Here is a 22,938-nt window from a genome sequence, read left to right on the forward strand (position 1 = left end):
AGAGTATTCCCTACCACTCTCTCTGACTTAGCTTAGGAATGGTATTGGAAATTAAAACCTAGATCCATCACTTTCTGGGAGCAGTTCAGGAAGGAATTCTGCAAGGTCTTTAGTGTCGGGCGGATTCAACCAGTTTATGCCAATCAGTTAGCTGACATCAAGCAAGGGAAAGATGAATCCCTGAAAGACTACATTCCAAGATTCATGAGAGAGGCAAACCAAGTGTCCACGGTAGAAGATGAAGGGAAGTTTGTTGCCATCTCGACAGGAATAATTTATCGTAGTCCCTTGTGGGATAATATACACATGAGCCCTATCAACACCTTGCAAGAGTTCCTGGACCGAGCCGAAAAATACATGAAGCTAGATGATGCTATCAAGAAGGAAGAAAAAGGCATAAACCATCTGACCACTGTCAAGGTGGATAAAAATGGCGCAAACCCTCAGGGCGGCAGTAAAGGCAATGGTAAGAAGAGGAATACCTAAGAGGTCGAGCAGGGTGGAGAAAAGGAAGCTAAGTCAGCACCCGCTGACAAACAAGCTAAGCATCAACCCTACTATCCCAGGTTCACCAATTATACCATCCTAACCACATCAAGGGCTGAGATTTACTTGGCAACATACAAGGAAGTACCATATCGAAAACCACCACCCTTGCATCCGAAAGGAAAGAAGGACAAGAATAAGTTTTGTCGTTTCCATAATAATTATGGGCATGACACAAATGAGTTAAAATAATCGAGGGATGAGATACCATATGTGGAGGACCCCACATAGCAGGCAACAGTAACAATGCCTGTGAGAAATATGCAAGGACCCTCAGACATGAGGTAGGGGAGTCTTCCCAGTGTATGGCAGTTGAGGAGCGGTCTCCAAAAAACCAAAGTATGAAAGTGAAAACTCTCACTTTTACAGAGGATGATGCTAGACACGTGAGGTACCCCCATAATGACCATTTGGTCCTTACCATTCAAATTGCCAATGCCCAGGTGAAGATATGCTTAGTGGATACGGGAAGCTCAGTAGATATTATCTACAAATCATCCCTTGAGAAGATGACTCAAGGTCAAGGACCTGACACCGTGTTCCCAAGTGATATATGGGTTCATGGGAGAATGCCTAGCACCAGCAGGAACTATCAGACTACCGGTCACAGTGGGGGATGCCCCCAGGCAGGAGACTGTAATGATAGAGTTCTTGGTGGTAGATTGCTCACCAACTTATAATGTAGTGCTCGAGAGACCCCTCCTGATGGCATTACATGCAACAGTATCTATCTGGCATCTATCTTTGAAGTTCCCCACCAGCGCAGGGCAAGGATGCGTACAGGGTAATAAAAGGAGGCACGAGAATGCTATAATGCATCAGTGGTCAAGGCAAAGAAATGACCATGCGTAAACAACATGATAGTAACCTGTTGCGAAGAGAATGAAGGAATCGATGAGGTTGTCAACATGGAAGTTGACGTTAAAAGAAATACTCTACTGGAGTCGGGGGCTCCTTTTAACAAAGATTTGTTGTTATAACAAGTTTCCCAAAGCGAGGAAAACGACATTGATCCTTGCTTTGGGGATGACGTCATGGGGGTGGGACCAGTCGAAGATCTTGACGAAGTCCTACTAGATGAGGAGGACCCGACTAGAGTAATCAAAGTCGGGAAGGAGTTAAAGGTGGAATTTTTGAAGAAAAATCAGGATGTCTTTGCCTGGTCACATAAGGACATGGTTGGAATTTCTCCATCCGTGATAAGTCATTTCCCCAATATAGACAAGAACTACCCACCTGTCCAACAAAAAAGGAGACTGCTTGACCAAGACCGATCTCAAGCCCTGAAGGAGGAGGTCGAGCAGCTAAAGGAAAACAGTTTTATAATGGAGGCCTACTACCCTGATTGGGTATCAAACCCTCTGCTGGTCCCAAAACCAAATGGGAAGTGGAGAATATGTGTGGACTTTACAGATCTGAACAAGGCTTGCCTCAAAGACTTCTTCCCACACCCAGAATAGACCAACTGGTCGATGCAATGGCAGGACATGAAATACTCTCATTCATGGATGCATATTCTGGGTATAATCAAATAAGTATGCACCCTCCTGACGATGAACATACCAGCTTCTGGACAGACAAGGGATTGTACTGTTATAAGGTGACGCCATTCGGCTTGAAGAGGACAGGAGCCACCTACCAGCGTTTAGTGAATGGCATGTTCCGAGACTTGATCAGGAAAAATATGGAGGTATACGTCAATGACATGCTGGTCAAGTCGAAAGAAGCTGGAGAGCATGTTCAATACTTGGAGGAATGATTTGCAGTACTTGGAAAGTATAGCATGAAGTTAAACCCTCTCAAGTGCTCGTTTGGAGTTGGTTCTGGTAAGTTTCTCAGATACATAGTCGATTCACATGGAATCGAGGATAACCATGAGAAGATCAAAGCATTGATCGACATGAAGTCACCTACCACAATCAAAGAAGTGCAAAGCTTAACCGGGAGAGTAGCTACCCTCAGTAGGTTCATATCAAAGTATATGGACAAGTGTGTCCCTTTCTTTAACTTACTGAGGGGCAGCAAGAAGATCCAATGGACCGAGGAATGTGAGGAAGCTTTCCAAGCCCTGAAGGAGCACCTCGTCTAACCTCCCATCCTAGCTAAGCCAATATATGGTGAAGTACTATTCATCTATTTGGCGATCACCAAGCATGCGATTAGTGCTGCTTTGGTAAAGGAAGAGAACAGGGTACAACACCCTGTATACTATATCAGTAAAAGGCTAATATATGCGGAGTCTAGGTATCCCCCTCTTAAAAAGCTAGTCTGTTATTTAGTAATCGCCTCTCGAAAGCTGCATCCATATTTCCAAGCTCACTCGATCCGAGTCCTGACCGATCAACCGCTGAGACAGGTTCTCTAGAAACTAGAGGCCTCCGAACGATTACTCAAGTGGGCAGTGGAATTAGGAATCTTTGATACCACTTATCATTCGAGGACGGCGATAAAAGGCAAGCATTGGCAGATTCCATAGTCGAAGGCACCAACCTTGCAGACCCTTCCTACCAATCGAAGAAGGGAGATACCGAGAAGGAAGGAGATACTCCTGTATGCAAGCTATATGTTGATGGAGCATCCAATGAACACAACTTAGGTGCAGGAATCATACTAGTCACTTTGGAGAAACATCGAATCCATTGTGCTCTCAGATTTGGATTCAACACCTCAAACAACGAGGCTGAATACGAGGCATTATTAGCAGGATTATGCTTGTCTCAGGATGTACATGCACAGTCCCTGGAGATACTCAACAATTTCTAGCTAGTGGAGTACCAAGTGCTGGGGGAGTATCAAGCCAAGGGACTTAGGATGGTGTTGAATAAGATGAAGGACTTGTTGACACAGTTCAAGAGATACTCGATTACACAAGTCCCAAGGGTGCAGAATTCCAATGCTGATGCCTTAGCCAAGCTTGCCAGTGCGAAAGATGCAGACACCTGAATGTCGTTACCATCAAATCCTTGGCAGAAAGAAGCATAGCCGAGCAGGAGACAAATTTATTAATTTTGAATTATCTGTATAACAACCATTGTGCTTCAATGAATAAATATATTTAATTTCTTAAGTTTCACTTAATTCTTTAAATCTCTTTCAACGAGGGACTTGTTCTGTAGACCTATCAACCCCATCGGATCATGTTCGATTATGGTCCTTGAGGGCCCTATCGACCCATAAGATCCAAACAAGAGACTGGTCTGAGGACCTTGTCGCCAAATTATGGATCATGTTCGATCTTGGTTCTTGAGGAGCCTATCAACCCATACCATCCACTCGAGAGTCAGGTCCTAGGACCTTGTCGGTAAAATATGGATCATGTTCAATCTTGGTTCTTGAGGAGCCTTTCAACCCATACGATCCAAACGAGAGACAGGTCCTAGGACCTTGTCACCAAATTATGGACTATGTCACCAAATTATGGACCATGTTCGATCTTGGTTCATGAGAAGCCTATCGACCCATACGATCCAAACGAGAGACAGGTCCTAGGACCTTGTCGCCAAATTATGGATCATGTTCGATCTTGGTTCTTGAGGAGCCTATCGACCCATACGATCCAAATGAAAGACAGGTCCTAGGACCTTATCTCCAAATTATGGATCATGTTCGATCTTGGTTCTTGAGGAGCCTATCGACCCATACGATCCAAACCAGAGACAGGTCCTAGGACCTTGTCGCTAAATTGGTTGATCGCGTTCGATCCTGGTTCTTGAGGAACCTATCGACCCATACGATCAACAAAAGAGACTGATCCGAGGACCATTTGCCATTATTTGATCACGTTCGATCCTGGTTCTTGAGGAACCTATTGACCCATACGATCAAAAAAAAAGACTGGTCTGACGACCAGTCGCCATCATCAGATCATAATCGAATCTAGTCCTTGAGGGACCGATTGATAATTTTATCTAAGACTCATTACAGGCTCAATTAGCCCATCTAGACCCGGTTGGTCCAACTTAGACACTTCTGTCTACAATCATTATAACGAGTACACGAGAGATTACGTAGATCGTGATCGACACTTGCTACATAATCTGCATCTGTGTATAGGTATCATTACTAGTGAGTATGAAACCATCACCAAACTACCAATGAGGGACAAGCATTTGCTGCTTGCATCATTGGGTGAAAAGGATAGTACTATGTGCCTAAATGCTCAAAGCAAGGCATGTTCAAGTAACAAGTGACCAAGGCTTTTAAACCCATGATCACTTGGGGGGGGCATATAGTACATAGTGATTGGGGTATACACAAGAAATGAGGGCGTTACCTTAAGTACTAAGCAAGCTCGAGTTTTTCTAGGACATTTGCTCAACATATGTTCTGAAAGTGCAAAAAACAAAAACAAAAAAGGCATTGGTGGTCAACCATGGAGTGGTCGACCTGGCCTGTTTTGTTCATGGTACTTGGTGAAGTATCATACTACTCACATTACCATGGTTGTTAGCATTAAAAACATAAAAGAGTATACTGATACCTGAACCAATGAGGGTTGTGAGTTTATATACTTAGTAAGCATATCAAAATTTTCAATCAATACACTGAGTACTCATAACAAAAAAACATAAAGGCATAAAATGTCATATGAAAAATTGTCAAGTACAAGGTGTCCCACCAATGGCATAGAAGGAAAGACAGAGTAAAAGACCAAAAGAAGGCTAACTAGGGCGAGGAGTATCATCTGAAAGACCACCCTGAGCCTCGGCAGCCTCATGAGCCAGACACTTCCTAAGCTCCTTCGCTCGCGTCTTCTCGGGAAGGAAATCCAAGTTTAGATTTTTGTTGGACTTCCAGATCAAGTAAAAGAAAGAGAAAGTTGTCTCTGAATACTCCTCTCAAGCCTTGTCCCAGGCAGCTTTGACCTCTTGCTCCTTCTCGACAAGAGTGTCCTTTCGTAATTGCTCCATGTCAGCAATCAGCTTCTCTTTCTCGGCTTTAGACTGTTGGATCTGATCGGCAAGTTTCCCCTCCCTCTGGGTTATTCTGAGAGTCAACTCAATCACTTATTGATGTTTAAGCTCCTCGGTACTACGGAGGGTGTTGATCTCTTCATCCTTTGAAGCAATGTCAGCATCCCTAGAGCCAAGAACTTGCCTAAGGTCTAACACCTCATGGCGAATAGCTTCAAGCTCAGAATGCAAGTTAGATTAAAATAGTCTGCAACACTACGGAAGTATGGATGAAGAGGAAGTAGGGCCCCAGACTTAATGGCAGAACGTGTCCAAGCACACATACCCAGAGGGGGGTCCTCAGCTCTGTCATCTAGACTAGGGATAGTAATAGACACGCCAGAGAGGTCAAAGGTCTTCCTTAAGTTCTTTACCTTTTCTTCAGTCATGTCAAAGGCTGCCCCCTTGAACCAAACAACCTCATAATCAGCAGTTCGAGGCTTCTCAATTGGTTTCCATATGATTTCACTGGCGAAGTTGGCCCCATAATTTGATGAATTGAACTCCTTTTGTCGTCTCTTCTTCTGCTGCGCAGCTGGCGAGACCATCTTTCTCTTGGAAGGAAGGCGAATCACCTTAGGTCGGAACCTATGAATAGAACGCTCCTGATAATGAGTAGCATAGCGATGAGAACCCTCGGTATGTTCTTGCTAAGAAGAATATTGATGGGGAACCCGACTAGTATCTTGGTGCAAAGGGCGTTGCGATGAGTCTTGTTGACCTGACCTATCCCGCTGAGAAGAATGACTCCACTGAGATGTGCCTTGGGAGTCACAGGGCGTACTATGCTGAGAAGAAATCTGAGAAGAGCTAGGCGAGGAGCCCTGAGTGATGTGCCTGGCAATATGAGGATCATCTTCAAAGGGTTCCCGAGTCGTCTGTTTTACTCTCGCCATTGGACAGTACCATTTCAAGAAATCTTCCTCGCTGAACAAATATAAAGCAGAGCGAGGGAGAATCATTTTCACCCTTTCCAAGAACTCCTGGGGAGTACGCTCACTTACTGACTTGTCTGATGAAGAGGAGCTAGACATCTACAATAGAAGAATAATGAAGATTAAAGTTTGTAGACGAGCATAATGAAGCCAATAGCTGGGGGCATATCCATGAACCAAGGAGTAAAAATGAAGAAATCAGGAGTAAAATTATATATAGGGGATCGGCCCAGTGAGCCTAAGCTTGGGTCGACCACCATGAATCCATCAAATTACGAAGCATGAAAAATGGGGCATAGGTTGTCGACCTACCACCTTAGGTTGACCACCCCAGGGATGCAAGCCTCAGAAAAGTGCTAGAGGATCGTTCAAGTCTCCAGAAAAAGTAATTTTTATAGTACAAGGAAGGCCCCCAAGGAGATCAATTGAGGTAAAAAAAAAATTATTATTTTTAGGGTCCTAGGTGGTCGTCCTATGCTTGGGCCGACCACCCTGGATCCCTAAAAATCACCTAAGGCAAGAGAAAGGAGGTACTCGGCCCATGAAGCTCTAGGGGTGGTTGGCTTAACCCTAATTCTAGGCCTGGAAATCTCCTAAGGGAAGGGAAAGGGAGTGCTCAGCCCATGAAGCTCTAGGGGTGGTCGGCCTACCCCAGTTCCTAGACCTAGAAATCGCACAAGGAGAAGCCCTGAAGGTGCTCGGCCCAAACCCTGTTCCTAGACCTAGAAATCGCCCATCCTAGGGTTTATAACCCTGGAAATCGCCATTTTTCAGAGAAATCTTGATTCAAGTAAGTTAATTATTTTGGATCAAAATACAACAAAACAAGAAGATTCGGACAAAAATTCCTCAAAGATTCAAAGTGTTTCTTCCAAATCTAAGCACATTTAAAGTAAATGGTGTAAGGATTAGAATAAAGTACTTACCAAATATCTGAGTTTGATGAGGAATTGGAGAAATCAGGCTTGGAATTTGTTTGGGAGTGGCGCATAGAGCAAGAATGAGGAGAGAGGACCTACTTATAACCTCTCAGGTAGACAAGATATTTTTAGGAATTCAAATTTCCTAGAAAAATATCTTATATGGTTAAAATTTAAATTCCTTGAAAAATATCTATATTTTTAGGAATTTAAAATTCCTTGAAAAATATTTTTATTTTTAGGAAATCAAATTCCTTGAAACACTATCTTATATTTTTAGGAATTAAAATTCCTTGAAAAATATTTTTTATTTTTAGGAATTAATATCCTTGAAAAATATATTATATTTTTAGGACTTTAAAACTCCTTGAAAAATATGTTATATTTTTAGGATTTCAAATTTCCTTAAAAAAATATATTAGATTTTTAGGAAATTAATTTTCCTTGAAAAACCTAATTATTTTTAGGAATTTCTAATTGTCCCTAAAAAATTCATACCGAGCAAATTATCAATAGTTAAAAAAGTACTATGTAATGTCCTGAGGGACTTGACTATTTAAATACTGCTACGATATGTTTCTCAGGCCAGGATCAAGTTTACTGTAATGTAAACTTGGGGTGCAAATGTTATCCCTCAAAAATACGAGGATGACGTGGCGAATGAGAATGCGACACGTGACATCACAAATCAAGGAAAAAATGACAAAGTATTGAGAACAGACTGACGGGCAAAGAAGATAGGTCCAGGACCTGTGGGAAAGTCGACTAAGCCTAAACCCCCTAGGGGTGGTCTGCCTGACCCCTACCCCTAGGGGTGGTCGGCCTAAGCAGACCCAAGAGCCCTAGCGGTGGTTGGCCTGACCCCTACCCCAGGGGTGGTCGGCCCTAGTGTGCCCATGGATCCCTAGGGCTGGTCGGCCTGACATGCTCAAGAACCACCTGGGTGGTCGGCCCACCCTATTCTTCATAGGGTGGTCGGCTCAAACCCCCAAGTACACTTCACTGAGAAATACTCACTCTCGTTCAAACTGAGATCAATAGGCCTAGCACCCTGAGGATCAACAGGTCCAGCACCCAGAAGGTCACAGGCCTAGCACCCAAGCTCGGGTCATCGGGCCTAGCACCTAAGTGTCACATACCAACAAAGACTAAACATCTTCCCAGAGGTTTCTATCATGCTTTATCCACCACGATCTAGAGAAACAACGAGAAGACCCACGATCTCATAATCATGGGGAGGTGGACACATATCTCCACTACCTGATAATTGTAGCGATCCAAATTTTCTAATAAGGCTTGGGGCCTTGATTAGTGTGCCTGGAGGGCAATAATTGTTATACTGTATTAATATATGTGAATTTAATGAATATGTGATTAAATATGCATGTGGGCCCCATTTGGTAGTTAGAGGCAGATTTGTAATTTTAGCCCGTTGAGGGCATAAATGTAATAAATTTGATATATGTGATGTAATGTTGATATATTTGTGATGCACATTCCAAGACGGTCCTAGAGAGCTATTTCGCTTAAAGTCACAACAGGGTCAAATACCCGGCTCGGGAGGAGCCTAGGGGTATTTCGGGAATATCGTAAATTTAGTTCGGGACTTTTAATTAATGGTTAATGGTATTTTAGTAGCTTGGGTAACCATAGGTAACCATTGAGGATAGTTACTTTAAGTGAGAAAGTGGTATTTTTGTAAAAGAATAGGAAAGGTCTAGGCTGCCCTTGAGGATTAGCTAGAAAGAGAGTAAGATGGAAGGGCAAATGGGTCTTTTGGTTGGGATTTAGATAACTATGGCTGAGTAGGAAAGCTATTCACGTTTTCTATACTTAGATTAATTCATCACTTGCTGAAAGTTAAGGAAAAGAGAAGAAGCAAGAAGGAAAGGAAGGAAGGGCAAACCTCTTGGGATCAAGAAAGGGGTCAGGGCTGAGATTAGAGCAATTGAATTCAAGCTTTAGCTCAAGGGTGTGTTAATCACAGAGGTAAGAAATTCATCCATGGTTTTCTTTAAAGTTTAAGCTTGATTTGAAGATTTGAGAATGAGGGTTGAAGCTGAATTTGCAGCTTGTTATTTGTGAGAAATCAGCTGGGAATCAGAGGGATTTAGCTTGGAGTTGGAGTAGGAAGAAGCTCAAGGTCGAATTTCATCTTGAGGTATGAATTCCATGCATATTTGAAAGTTGTTTCTGGTTTAGTTTAAGAATTCTGAAGGCTGGTTTAAACATTGTAAGAGTTGGTTTAAGTTTTGAGAATTTTGAACCACTAAGTGATTCTTGAGTTTGATTGTGTATCTAGGCCTGTTGTTGATGTTTATAAGTTGTTATGTGGCTTATTTGGGGTTTCGAATTGAATTTGGGACTTAGGTAGGTCTTGGTAATGATTTGGGAGTGTTTTGGCTCGGGGAAAATGGAGGGGAAAACTCAGAATTCTGGGTTCATGAAGGGGCGCTGCGGCCCTGTTCTTCTGCGTCGTGGCCCTCATTGGGTGGCATCGTGGCGCTAGGCCATTTCTGGGCAGGGGGATTTCATTTTTTAGGTTTTTTCCCAAGGGGCTCGGGGGACGCTTCCGCCACCTTGTGTGGGGATCCGGGAGGTCCTGAGAGCTCGGGATTGGTTCCGGGAGATGTTTTTGAATTGGTTAGTAATGGGAGTGTTATTTATGTGTTGTGACTAGGTTCTCGGTGAGGCTCGGATTAGAGGACCGTGCTTGAGGGTTCAGTGCTCAAGAAGCTCGGGACACAGGTAAGAAAACTGTTGTACCCATAGAGCAGAGCGAGGCCCCATAGTTGTGTTGCAGAGCACGGCCCAATATGATTATGTGTTGGGTGTAGCCCATTGATTGTGTTAGTATATGTTTAAGTTTTGTTTTAGTTATGTTGTGAATGCATATATGTGAGTGATCGGCAAGGGCCGGGAACGGCAAAGGCCGAGAGCGGCAAGGGGCCGGAAGAAGCGTTAAGCACGTGGAGTGCAAGTTGCCAGGGTAAGACCCTAAAGGATACCTGGGATATCCTTATGGTGTAGACCGCAACTCAAGGCCTGGTAAAGCGCCTGAGACGGCATGGCCGTGTGTGTTTAGTTTGTTGACAAATTGGTTATATGCTAAATGGTTCATATGATTATGTTATCTATTTATGTGGAGTTTTCTTGCTGGGCTTCGGCTCACGGGTGCTCTGTAGTGTAGGTAAGGGCAAAGAGAAAATCAACCGACCATGAGTATGGAGAGCGTGAGGCGGCGCATACATGTCTGGTCTGCCTGGCTGCCACATCCAGGGGTATTTTTGGAAGTTGTTTGTAAAGAACCCTATTTTGTCGTTTAGTCGACTTTAAATATATTTTGAGTTGTAAATATTTATAATCAGTATTTTGGGATCCCAAATGTTAAACGTTTTATGACTTTCAATAAATGGAAATATTTTCAAGGTTTAAGACTCTGTTTATGGTTTGATTACATGTTTGCCTTAAAACCTCGATTAGCGAGTTAAAAGCACGTTTAAAACTCACTTAGTAATGGCTCTAAGGAAGTAGGGCATTACAGCTTGGTATCAAAGCGAGCCAAGGTTTATTGGTTCTAGAGATTGACTGAACATGTACGCTCACTGTCAGTGACAAGCTCGATTCAAGGTTGGTTGGTATGATTGATTATAAGCTTGAATATGTGCTTGAATGCCCTATTTTCCTGCTTGTTTCATATAGAGCATGATGAATGAGTTAACATATGCATTATGCCAGGGCATGGCCCGTTGTGTGTTGTATGCAATCTGTATGTTATCTGGATTGTTGTTCATGGTTGACTGTTGTGATTGGGAGGTGGTATTGGACTTTGTTATCATGCCTGATGAGCGGTGTCATTGATTGCAGGCATATAGTTGTGATGCCTCGACAATCATCTAGACTCCGCGGTAGTCGGGTCGAGGATGACAATCAGGGTCAGGACCCTCCACCTGCCCCACAGAATTGGCAAGAGATGTTTGCTGAAATGGAAGCAAGGTTGCAGAGAACAGAAGAAGAACTTCGTCAGTTGAGGCAGCAGGCCCCTCCACAGGTCACTGGGCTACCAATTCAGCAGGGTGTGGCGCCAGTGTCGGTTCTGCCTATGGTTGAGAACAGGTGGGAACCTCTGTATGAAAGGTTCAGAAAGCAGCATCCTCCCACCTTTGAGGGTGGACCAAACCCACTGCGGGTAGAGCAGTGGATGAATATGGTTTCCTCTATCCTAGACTTCATGAGGGTTGAAGGAAACGAGAGAGTTGCTTGTGCCAGTTATATGTTTAGAGAGGATGCCCGCATTTGGTGGGATGTTGTGGTTCAGAGAAAGAATGTGGCAGTCATGACTTGGGAAGAATTCAAGAATATCTTTAACGAGAAATATTACAGTGTAGCAGTCTGAGCTGCAAAGGTTGACAAGTTCATCAACCTGACTCAGAATCGGTTAACCGTGACAGAGTATGCACTGATATTTGATCGATTAATGAAGTTTGCGCTAGATTTAGTGCCGACGGATGCAGCAAGGAGAGACAGATTTGTACGGGGACTGACTGTTATGATCGCCCGTGATGTGAAGATCACCTTGGATCCAGGAACTGCTACCTATGCTCAGGTTGTGGACAGGGCCCTTATAGCTGAGGGGGCCGAGGACCAGATCTGGAGAGAGTGCGCTGTTAGGCGCGATGCTAGGAGGACAGTGCCTGTTTTTGTTGGATCTAGTCGGGGTAGTGGCCCCAGTGAGCAAAAGAGTAAGGCCCCAGATTCCTTCGTTTCTCCTAGTTCTGATAGGAGGGCACGGGGTGCTTTTAGTGGCCACCAGGGCGGGAATGACAACTGGAGGAGCTTCCCAATGTGTCCTCGATGTAGACGACGACATCAGGGTGAGTGTAGGATCAGGGCCTGCTTTGTCTGTGGGAGTGCCAATCATTTGAAGAAGGACTGCCCGCAAGTCAGGAAGGAGGAGCCGAAGCAGGGAGACAGTCTCGCTCCTGCCAGAGTGTTTACTTTAACTCAGACTGAGGCGGAGGCTAGTCCCTCAGTTATGACAGGTCAGATCTCTTGTGCTGGTTCTTTTTATACTGCATTGTTTGATTCGGGGGCTACCCATTCATTTGTATCTGCTAGAGTGATAGACCAACTTTGTAGACCTAGCGGTGTGTATGCTAAGGGATTTCAAACTTTGTTGCCAACAGGAGAGCTGGTAGTCTCTAGGAAATGGATTAGAGCATTGCCAGTAGAGATAGATGGTAGGGAATTGTCTGTTGATTTGATTGAGTTAGAGATGGACGAATTTGATATGATTCTAGGGATGGATTGGCTATCGAAGTATGGGGCAACGATTGACTGCAAGCGCAGAATGGTGACTTTTGAACCAGAAGGGGAGGTACCCTTTGTCTTTGTGGGGACAGTTAGTGGACCACGAGTACCAATGATTTCAGCATTGAAGGCTAGAGACTAGATGCATAAAGGTTGCATGGGATTTCTAGCGAGTGTTGTGGATACCTCTAAGGTTGAGTTGGTTGGACCAGGTGAGACTAGATTAGTGTGTGAATTTCCAGACTTATTTCCAGCAGATCTGCTAGGCTTACCGCCGCAGCGGGAGATTGACTTTGTTATTGAGTTAGCGCCAGGGGTGGAGCCAGTATCTAGGACGCCTTGCAGAATGGCTCCGGTAGAATTAAAGGAGTTGAAGATTCAGTTGCAAGAATTACTTGATTTGGGGTTCATCAGACCGAGTTTCTCGCCATGGGGTGCTCCAGTGTTTTTTGTTAAGAAGAAAGATGGATCTCTTAGGATGTGCATTGACTACAGGGAGTTGAACAAGCTGACTATTAAGAACAAGTATCCACTACCTAGGATCGATGATTTATTTGATCAGTTATAGGGGAGTACGGTGTTTTCTAAGATTGATCTCCGATCAGGTTACCATCAGTTAAGGATTAAAGAGGAGGACATACCAAAGATCGCTTTCCGAACGAGGTATGGACATTATGAATTCCTGGTTATGTCCTTTGGATTAACCAATGCTCCAGCGGCTTTTATGGATATGATATATAGGATTTTCAAGGATTATTTGGATAAGTTTGTGATTGTATTCATCCACGATATCTTGGTGTACTCTCAGTCAGAGACAGAGCACGAGCAGCATCTGCGGTTGGTTTTACAACGGTTAAGGGAGCATAAGTTATATGCTAAGTTCAGCAAGTGTGTGTTTTGGCTACCGCAAGTGACATTTCTAGGTCACATCGTCAGTAAGGAGGGGATTCTGGTTAATCCAAGTAAGATTGAGGCAGTTAGAGACTGGCCTAGACCGAGCAATGTTCCTGAAGTTAGAAGTTTGTGGTTTACTGTGATGCTGCCAGACAGGGTTTGGGGTGTGTGCTGATGCAAGCTGGTAAAGTGATAGCCTATGCATTGAGACAATTAAAGGAGTATGAGCAGAGGTATCCCACGCATGATCTGGAGCTGGCAGTGGTGGTATTCGCACTTAAGATTTGGAGACATTATTTATATGGTGAGAAGTGCAAGATATACACCGACCATAAAAGTTTGAAGTATTTCTTTACTCAGAAGGATTTGAATATGCGCCAGAGGTGGTGGTTAGAATTGGTTAAGTATTATGATTGTGATATCCTATACCATCCTGGGAAGGCTAATGTAGTGGCTGATGCATTGAGTCGGAAAGGCCCAGGATAACTGTTCAGTTCGAGGCAGATATCTGGTAAGCTGGCTGAGGAGATGACTAGAGCGGGAATAGAATTGGTGGTTGACCGGTTAGCCAACATCACTCTTCAGTCTACACTCCTTGAGAGGATCAAGGAGGCATAGGGGAAAGATTCCTAGTTGAGAGGTCACTGGGAGAACGTCTTAGTCGGAGTGGCTAAGGACTTTTCTCTTTTAGAGATGGGGTTACTAAAGTACAAGGGTCGGATCTGTGTTCCAATGGATTCTGTTATCCGACGGGAGATTCTAGATGAATTGCATACCACTCCCTACTCCTTACATCCAGGTACGCCGAAGATGTACCAAGACTTGAAAGCTTTATATTGGTGGTCGGGCATGAAAAGGGATGTGGTGGATTATGTGGCCAAGTGTTTAACGTGTCAGCAGGTCAAAGCTGAACATCAGAGGCCAACAGGGTTGTTGTAGCCTCTAGGGATACCAGAGTGGAAGTGAGAGGATATTACCATGGACTTTGTGGTTGGTTTGCCGAGAACTGTGGGACAGCATGACTCGGTGTGGGTGATTGTGGATAGGTATACCAAGTCAGCCACTTTTTGCCTGTCAGGATGACTTATACTGTGGAGCAGTATGCTGAGTTATATGTGAAGGAAATTGTTCGACTTCATGGAGCTCCGAGGTCTATAGTGTCTAAAAGAGACGCCACCTTCACCTCCAAGTTTTGGGAGAGCCTGCAGAAGGCTATGGGCACGCAGTTACGGTTTAGTACCGCTTATCATCCTCAGACAAATGGACATTCTGAGAGGACGATTCAGATATTGGAAGACATGTTGTGAGCCTGTTTATTAGACTTTGGGGGATCTTGGAGTAAGTATCTTCCTTTGATTGAGTTCTCGTATAATAACAGCTATCAAGCTACTATCGGAGTGGCTCCGTATGAGATGCTATATGGGAGGAAGTGTAGATCACCTATCCATTGGGACGAGACGGGTGAGAGAAGTTACTTGGGTCCTGAAATGGTTCAGAGGACCAATGAGGCGATTGAGAAGATTAGAGCGCGAATGCTCACCTCCCAGAGTCTCCAGAAGAGTTATTCAGACCTAAAACACAGGAGTGTATAATTTCAGGTTAGTGACCATGTGTTCCTTAGGGTTTCACCTCTGAGAGGAGTGAAACGGTTCGGTGTTCGGGGCAAGCTGAGCCCTAGGTTTGTTAGACCCCTTGAGATTTTGGAACTGGTTAGGGAGGTAGCTTACAGGTTGGTGATGCCCCCAGCCTTATCAGGGGTTCATAATGTTTTTCATGTGTCCATGCTCCGAAAGTATGTATCAGATTCGACATACGTATTAAATTATGAGAGTTTAAAGCTGGACTAGGATTTGTCCTATGAGGAGAAGCCGGTTCAGATTCTTGACCGGAGAGATAAAGTTTTGCGAAACAAGACCATCGCCTTGGTGAAAGTTCTGTGGAGAAACAGCAAGGTTGAGGAGGCGACATGGGAACTTGAATCAGACATGCGGGAGCGATATCCTGAGTTGTTCAGGTAATTTCGAGGACGAAATCTCTGTAAGGAGGGGATAGTTGTAGCGACCCAAATTTGCTAATAAGGCTTGGGGCCTTGATTAGTGTGCATGGAGGGCAATAATTGTTATACTGTATTAATATATGTGAATTTAATGAATATGTGATTCAATATGCATGTGGGCCCCATTTGGTAGTTAGAGGCAGATTTGTAATTTTAGCCCGTTGAGGGCATAAATGTAATAAATTTGATATATGTGATGTAATGTTGATATATTTGTGATGCACATTCCAAGACGGTCCTAGAGAGCTATTTCGCTTAAAGTCACAACAGGGTCAAATACCCGGCTCGGGAGGAGCCTAGGGGTATTTCGGGAATATCGTAAATTTAGTTCGGGACTTTTAATTAATGGTTAATGGTATTTTAGTAGCTTGGGTAACCATAGGTAACCATTGAGGATAGTTACTTTAAGTGAGAAAGTGGTATTTTTGTAAAAGAATAGGAAAGGTCTAGGCTGCCCTTGAGGATTAGCTAGAAAGAGAGTAAGATGGAAGGGCAAATGGGTCTTTTGGTTGGGATTTAGATAACTATGGCTGAGTAGGAAAGCTATTCACGTTTTCTATACTTAGATTAATTCATCACTTGCTGAAAGTTAAGGAAAAGAGAAGAAGCAAGAAGGAAAGGAAGGAAGGGCAAACCTCTTGGGATCAAGAAAGGGGTCAGGGCTGAGATTAGAGCAATTGAATTCAAGCTTTAGCTCAAGGGTGTGTTAATCACAGAGGTAAGAAATTCATCCATGGTTTTCTTTAAAGTTTAAGCTTGATTTGAAGATTTGAGAATGAGGGTTGAAGCTGAATTTGCAGCTTGTTATTTGTGAGAAATCAGCTGGGAATCAGAGGGATTTAGCATGGAGTTGGAGTAGGAAGAAGCTCAAGGTCGAATTCCATCTTGAGGTATGAATTCCATGCATATTTGAAAGTTGTTTCTGGTTTAGTTTAAGAATTCTGAAGGCTGGTTTAAACATTGTAAGAGTTGGTTTAAGTTTTGAGAATTTTGAACCACTAAGTGATTCTTGAGTTTGATTGTGTATCTAGGCCTGTTGTTGATGTTTATAAGTTGTTATGTGGCTTATTTGGGGTTTCGAATTGAATTTGGGACTTAGGTAGGTCTTGGTAATGATTTGGGAGTGTTTTGGCTCGGGGAAAACCCAGAATTCTGGGTTCATGAAGGGGCTCTGCGACCCTATTCTTTTGCGCCTCGGCACTAGGCTGCATCAGTGGACGGGAGTCCTTCTGGGCACCGCGGCCCTCATTGGGTGGCGCCGCGGCGCTAGGCCATTTCTGGGCAAGGGGAATTTCAGTTTTTAGGTTTTTGCCCAGGGGGCTCGGGGGACGCTTCCGCCACCTTGTGTGGGGATCCAGGAGGTCCCGAGAGCTCGGGATTGGTTCTGAGAGATGTTTTTGAATTGGTTAGTAATGGGAGTGTTATTTATGTGTTGTGACTAGGTTCTCGGTGAGGCTCGGATTAGAGGACCGTGCTCGAGGGTTCAGTGCTCAAGAAGCTCGGGACACAGGTAAGAAAACTGTTGTACCCATAGAGCAGGGCGAGGCCCCATAGTTGTGTTGCAGGGAACGGCCCTATATGATTATGTGTTGGGTGTAGCCCATTGATTGTGTTAGTATATGTTTAAGTTTTGTTTTAGTTATGTTGTGAATGCATATATATGAGTGATCGGCAAGGGCCGGGAACGGCGAAGGCCGAGAGCGGCAAGGGCCGGGAACGGCGAAGGCCGAGAGCGGCAAGGGGCCGGAAGCATCGTTAAGCACGTGGAGTGCAAGTTGTCAGGGTAAGACCGTAAAGGATACCTAGGATATCCTTACGGTGTAGACCGCAACTCAGGGCCTGGTAAAGCGCCTTAGACGGCATGGCCATGTGTGTTTAGTTTGGTTACAAATTGGTTATATGCTAAATGGTTCATATGCGTATGTTATCTATTTATTTGGAGTTTTCTTGCTGGGCTTCGGCTCGCGGGTGCTCTGTAGTGTAGGTAAGGGCAAAGAGAAAATCAACCGACCATGAGTATGGAGAGCGTGAGGCGGAGCGTACATGTTTGGTCTGCCTGGCTGCCATAGCCAGGGGTATTTTTGGAAGTTGTTTGTTAAGAACCCTATTTTGTCGTTTAGTCAACTTTATATATATTTTGAGTTGTAAATATTTCTAAACAGTATTTTGGGATCCCAAATGTTAAACGTTTTATGATTTTCAGTAAATGGAATTATTTTCAAGGTTTAAGACTCTGTTTATGGTTTGATTACACGTTTGCCTTAAAACCTCGATTAGCGAGTTAAAAGCACGTTTAAAACTCACTTAGTAACAGCTCTAAGGAAGTAGGGCGTTACAATAATCGTGTACCAAACCATGATCTCCAGTACTACTAATCATGTAACAGTCCCTGGGTACTATAAATAAAGGGCCCAGGGCTTCATAAAGAGGACTTTTGGACTCTCTTTTATGGATCACTTTTTCTGGAATTTTGAAGATCTAAAGGGAATTTGGGGAGAAATTCTGGGCAAGTGAGAACGAGTGGATACTTTGGTTGAACAGTGTAATTGTCGAGTGATTCAATACTAAATGCTAAGTGGATTAGGCTATTATTGTTCATCAGAACAGGGCTGAACCACTATAAAATTCATGTGTGTTTATTTAAGATAATCGTACTCTATCGTTTATTCTATTTATTTCGTTCAAACGGTGTCGTATACTGTACATACGACTGTTGGCCAATTTCACAGGTCAACATATTTTTTAAATAATATTATATTTGTTTGGAATTTATTTCCATGAGTTATTGCCAACCAAATTGTGAATTTTGTGATTAGAAGTCAAGATAAGACTTTCGGTCTTGGTCCAACACAAAAACCCTAATTGGATAAAAATCTCAGAAAATAAAATGAAAAACTATGGCAAATATATTTTGGACATAAAATACATTCACAAAAATTAAATTTTGGTCACAAATAATAAACAGTAGAGGAAATGGAAATTTTAGGGCGTTTTGTGTTAAAATGCTTAATTTTACTGAATTAGGGAATTTTATTCCATAAATGGACCTTAGGTTAAATTTTATTGTGTGATTAATTATATTAAATGTGAGAGACATTTAATTTAATTATTATGTGTTAAGTTTTATTTTTTTTTAAAAAAAAATTTATATGAGTGAAAAATGTTATAGAAAGTCATTTTGGATTTTTCTTCTTAGGAAATATTTATTAACCATTATATAAAAAAAAATAACATAAATAAAATAAATAGTAGCGGCCATGTGAAGGAAAAAAATTGGGTGGACCAAATTGTTTTAGTTTTAATCCCCATTTAAATTAGGGTTAAGGGCATCAAGTGGTCATAGTAAAAAAAAACACTCAAGTGTTTTAGATATTATAGAGTAATCTAAACTCTTCCAACCCCCCAAAATCGACCCCCCATCTTACAAATCACTCTCATCTTGTTAAAAAATTATCTCCCAAGTTTTCTCTCCATTTTCAGCCATCAAGAACACTAAGAAAGCTTTGAAGCTTAAGCTTTGGTCTAGGAAGAGTTTCCCAAAGGTAAAATTTCAAAAAACTTGACTTTTGTAAAGTTTTTAACCCTATATCTTTCAATAGCTAACTATATATGTTATTGGGGGAGTTGGTTAAGGTTTTTAAAGAGTTTTGAAGGATTCAAAGCTAGTAGAAACATCAAAACTTAAAGCAAGAAGAACAAGATGTAAAAAGTTTAGTTTTTATGGTTGTTATTGTATGGTTTTTATTTTTAAGCATTATTTTGTATATTTAATGCTTAAAGTTTCTTATTGGTGATATAATAAGGCTATGGTAGTTGCTTTATAATTTTTATGATGCTTGTGTGTTGATTTTTGAAAATAGGGACCAAAATCCCTAAGGGTTTTGTTGAAAACCCTAAAACAAAAATACAAGTTTTGAGCTGTGAATTCCAAGGGGTCAAGCATCCACTGTATATTTATTTTGAAAAATTAAATTATATGGTAATGTTGTTGAGATGGATTACATAAAATTGAGCTTTTGAAACACTCAAAAACGTTTAGAAATGAGTGAGTTATGCTATTTCAAAGTTTAGGTAAAAACTGTTTTTTTTTTTTTTTTTGTATTCTTAAATTCGAGACCAAGTTTGGACAGCCACTGTATAGGTCAAATGAACTCAGTTTTTTCTAAAATTTAGTGTACATATTCTTGGCATAACCTAGTATTCCACTGTAAAATTTTGTAACGAAATAATGAACAGTTTGAGGGTTATTAAGTGTCAAAGTTTGGAAAAAATAAGGACTTGAAAATATGGTCATTTTTACCTCAATGTTTGGAAAATATTTTCACCAATCAAAATGCTCCTTTTGACCTAAGATTTCACAAAGACCTAAATGGCATACCAAATATGGAATTGAGAAATTTTGGTAGCAATTGGGTAAGTAAATTTTTCTAGTTGTGGAATCAACAATAAAAGGCTGGAAGACTCGTTTCTCTCTCTTCCATGGCGAAGAAGAAGAAATTGACTCGGAAGCCTGTGACTCATTCGGTTTCTCAGGGCTCTCCATCAATCCTAGATGTGAATGACCAGGATGGCTTTGTTGATGATGATGTGTTCTCTGAAGGTGAAGGTCCAACTACGGGATTGACCCTAATTGCTGAAGCTGTTCGATCGAAGGAAGATGATGAAATCCAGATTGATGCGCATCGGGCTTCTGGAATGGCTACACCATCACTGAACCCACCTAGCTGGGTGGACAAGGTGGATGAAGGTGACTTTCAGGCCTCGGCTCACACTCAATGGAAACAATTAACAACAGGTAAACTCTCTTTTTGTGACCAAAAACTTGAGTTTGTTGAACCTTTGATTAAAGATGGTAAGAAGATTGCTCAGGTTGATATTGAAGAGGTTAAATACCAATCTGCTAATTGGAGTTCTAATGTTATTTGTATGGTCCTTGGTGCTAATCCTCCAATGGATGTGTTTGAAGGGTTTATCAAAAGGGTTTGGGGCCACCTAGGGATTGCTCAAATAGCCAGAATGACAATGGGGCTGACTATTGTCAAGTTTAATGATGATGCTACTCGAGACCATGTACTTGAAAATGGTATCCTTCAATTTGATAGGAAACCAGTTATCATTCGTCCATGGAAAACTGATCTCAGTGCAGTTCACCTAATCCGTTCAGTGCCTCTATGGATTAGGTTACATGACTTAGGCCTTCAGTATTAGGGTAGCAAATGCCTTAGTGCTCTTGTGAGTACGATAGGCAAACCGATAATGGTAGACAAATTTACTCGAGAGCGATCTAGAGTTCAATTTGCAAGGGTCCTTGTGGAGATGAATATCACTGATAATCCACCTAGGATTATACAATACCTGAATGAACATGGTCAACTTGTGGAACAAGGGGTGGACTATGAATGGCTTCCTATTAAATGTAAAGCCTTCTCGGGATATGGTCATTCCATGGTGGACTGTCGAAGGGAGATGAAAACTCAGTGGATCAAGAAGGACATTCAACCTCAAATTTCTCCTGAGGAAGGGCGGGACAAGGACAAACAACCTTTGGTTAATCTACCTGGTCTGACTAATGATTCAGCTAAAGCACCTACTGTTGCTGAGGGTCAGAGCACCAGTGAAATGGTTTGGCAAACTCCAATGAAAGTAGTTCTTCTTTCCAAACAAGGGCCAGCTGAGAGTAAAAACAATATGGCAGCTAAAGTTCCTACTGAACCAGGATAGAATCGAACAAACTCTTTTGTGGTGCTCCAAGAGCAGATGGAGGGTGAGAAAGGAGGTATTACTGATATTAACTCTTCTTATGGATAATTGTAATATCTTGAGTTGGAACTTAAGGGGGTTGAATGGTCCTAATAAGCAGGCTACTGTATTAGATATATGTAGTAGGAATAAAGTGGGGGTTGGAGCTCTCTTAGAAACTAAAATGAGAGGGAATAAAGTCATGGAGTTGATGGTTAATAAATTTATGAACTGGGATTATCATTCTAGTCTTGTCACTGAAGGCCGAATATTGATCATATGGAGGAAGATATTTGTCAAGGTTATTGTTCTAGAGGAGACTAATCAATATGTCCACTGTTTTGTTAAAATGGCTGGTCAGAGACATGCTTTTAGTGCTGCATTTGTGTATGGGCTTAATACAATGGAGGAACAGAAGAGTTTATGGCATAGTTTACCTAAGCTTACTTTTCCTGCCACTTCTTGGGTTATCTTGGGAGATTTTAATGCCATATTTACTGTTAAGGATAGAAATGGAGGTAAACCTGTGTCCAAATTGAAATTGTTGGATTCTTCTCAGTGGCTTGCTAGGAATCAAGTGGATTCACTTAAAAGTACTGGCTCTTTTTTTACTTGGACTCATAATCAAGATGGGCATGCTCGTATCTATTCTAAGATAGACCATGTCTTTGCTAATGAGGATTGGCTAGATTTTTTTCCTAACTCAATAGCTATTTTTCGGTGGGAAACTGTCTCTAACCATTGCTCATGTACTATTTCTACTATGGCCATGGAGAATCTGGGAGTTAAGTTGTTTCAGTTTTATAACTTTTGGACTGATCATAAAGATTTCAAAGAGGTGGCTTTGAATAGTTGGAGGAAGCCGATTAATGGGACTGGTTTGAAGGTTATCTATTTGAAGACTATGCGGTTGAAACATAAATTGAAGAGATTTAATAGGGACCACATTGGAGACATAGGAGTGCAATATCAGGTGGCAAAGGATCAATACCAGGAAGCTCTTTTCCAAGCTCAAAATCATCCCCGAGACCTTCCTTTTCAAGAGAAAGCCAAGGCTGCTGCTGAAGCTTTCACTACTCAGGAGCAAATGTATCATAGCTTCTTGGCTCAAAGAAATAAAATTACTTGGTTAAGGAAGGGTGATATGAATACCTCTTATTTTCATGCTTGTTTAAAAAAGCGTAAGGAAGATAATAGAATTGCTACTTACATAACTGAACAAGGTAGGGTGGTTGATAATTTTCTTGATGTGGTCTCTCATTTTTTGGATCACTTTAGAAGCTTTATGGGTAGTCCTAGTTCAGCTACTAAGAAGATAAATATGCAATGTGTGTAGATGGGAACCAAACTTTCAATTGACCAGCAGCTTAATCTTTTGAAACCTTTCTCTCACAAGGAAATTCGAGATGCAGTTTTTAGCACTCCCATCACCAAATCCCCGGGTCCAGATGGGTTTGGTTCTGCTTTTTTCAAGGTTTTATGGCTGGATATTGGTGGTGAAATATGTAGAGCAGTTGGACATTTCTTTGAGACAGGAATTTTTCCTGATGAGCTTCATAATACTACTCTTTCCTTGGTCCCTAAAT

At 42.1% G+C, this 22,938-nt stretch overlaps 1 protein-coding gene across 1 annotated transcript; it reads left to right on the top strand.

Moving 5' to 3' along the window:
- The first annotated feature begins 21,413 nt into the window (after positions 1-21,413).
- LOC133832739 (uncharacterized) lies at positions 21,414-22,688 on the top strand. Its single transcript, XM_062263046.1, has one exon. It carries the CDS (start codon positions 21,414-21,416, stop codon positions 22,686-22,688), a length of 1,275 nt encoding a protein of 424 aa, XP_062119030.1.
- The last annotated feature ends 250 nt before the right edge of the window (positions 22,689-22,938 follow it).

This window comes from Humulus lupulus, chromosome 4, assembly GCF_963169125.1.
Source record: "Humulus lupulus chromosome 4, drHumLupu1.1, whole genome shotgun sequence".
Lineage (NCBI taxonomy): Eukaryota > Viridiplantae > Streptophyta > Magnoliopsida > Rosales > Cannabaceae > Humulus > Humulus lupulus.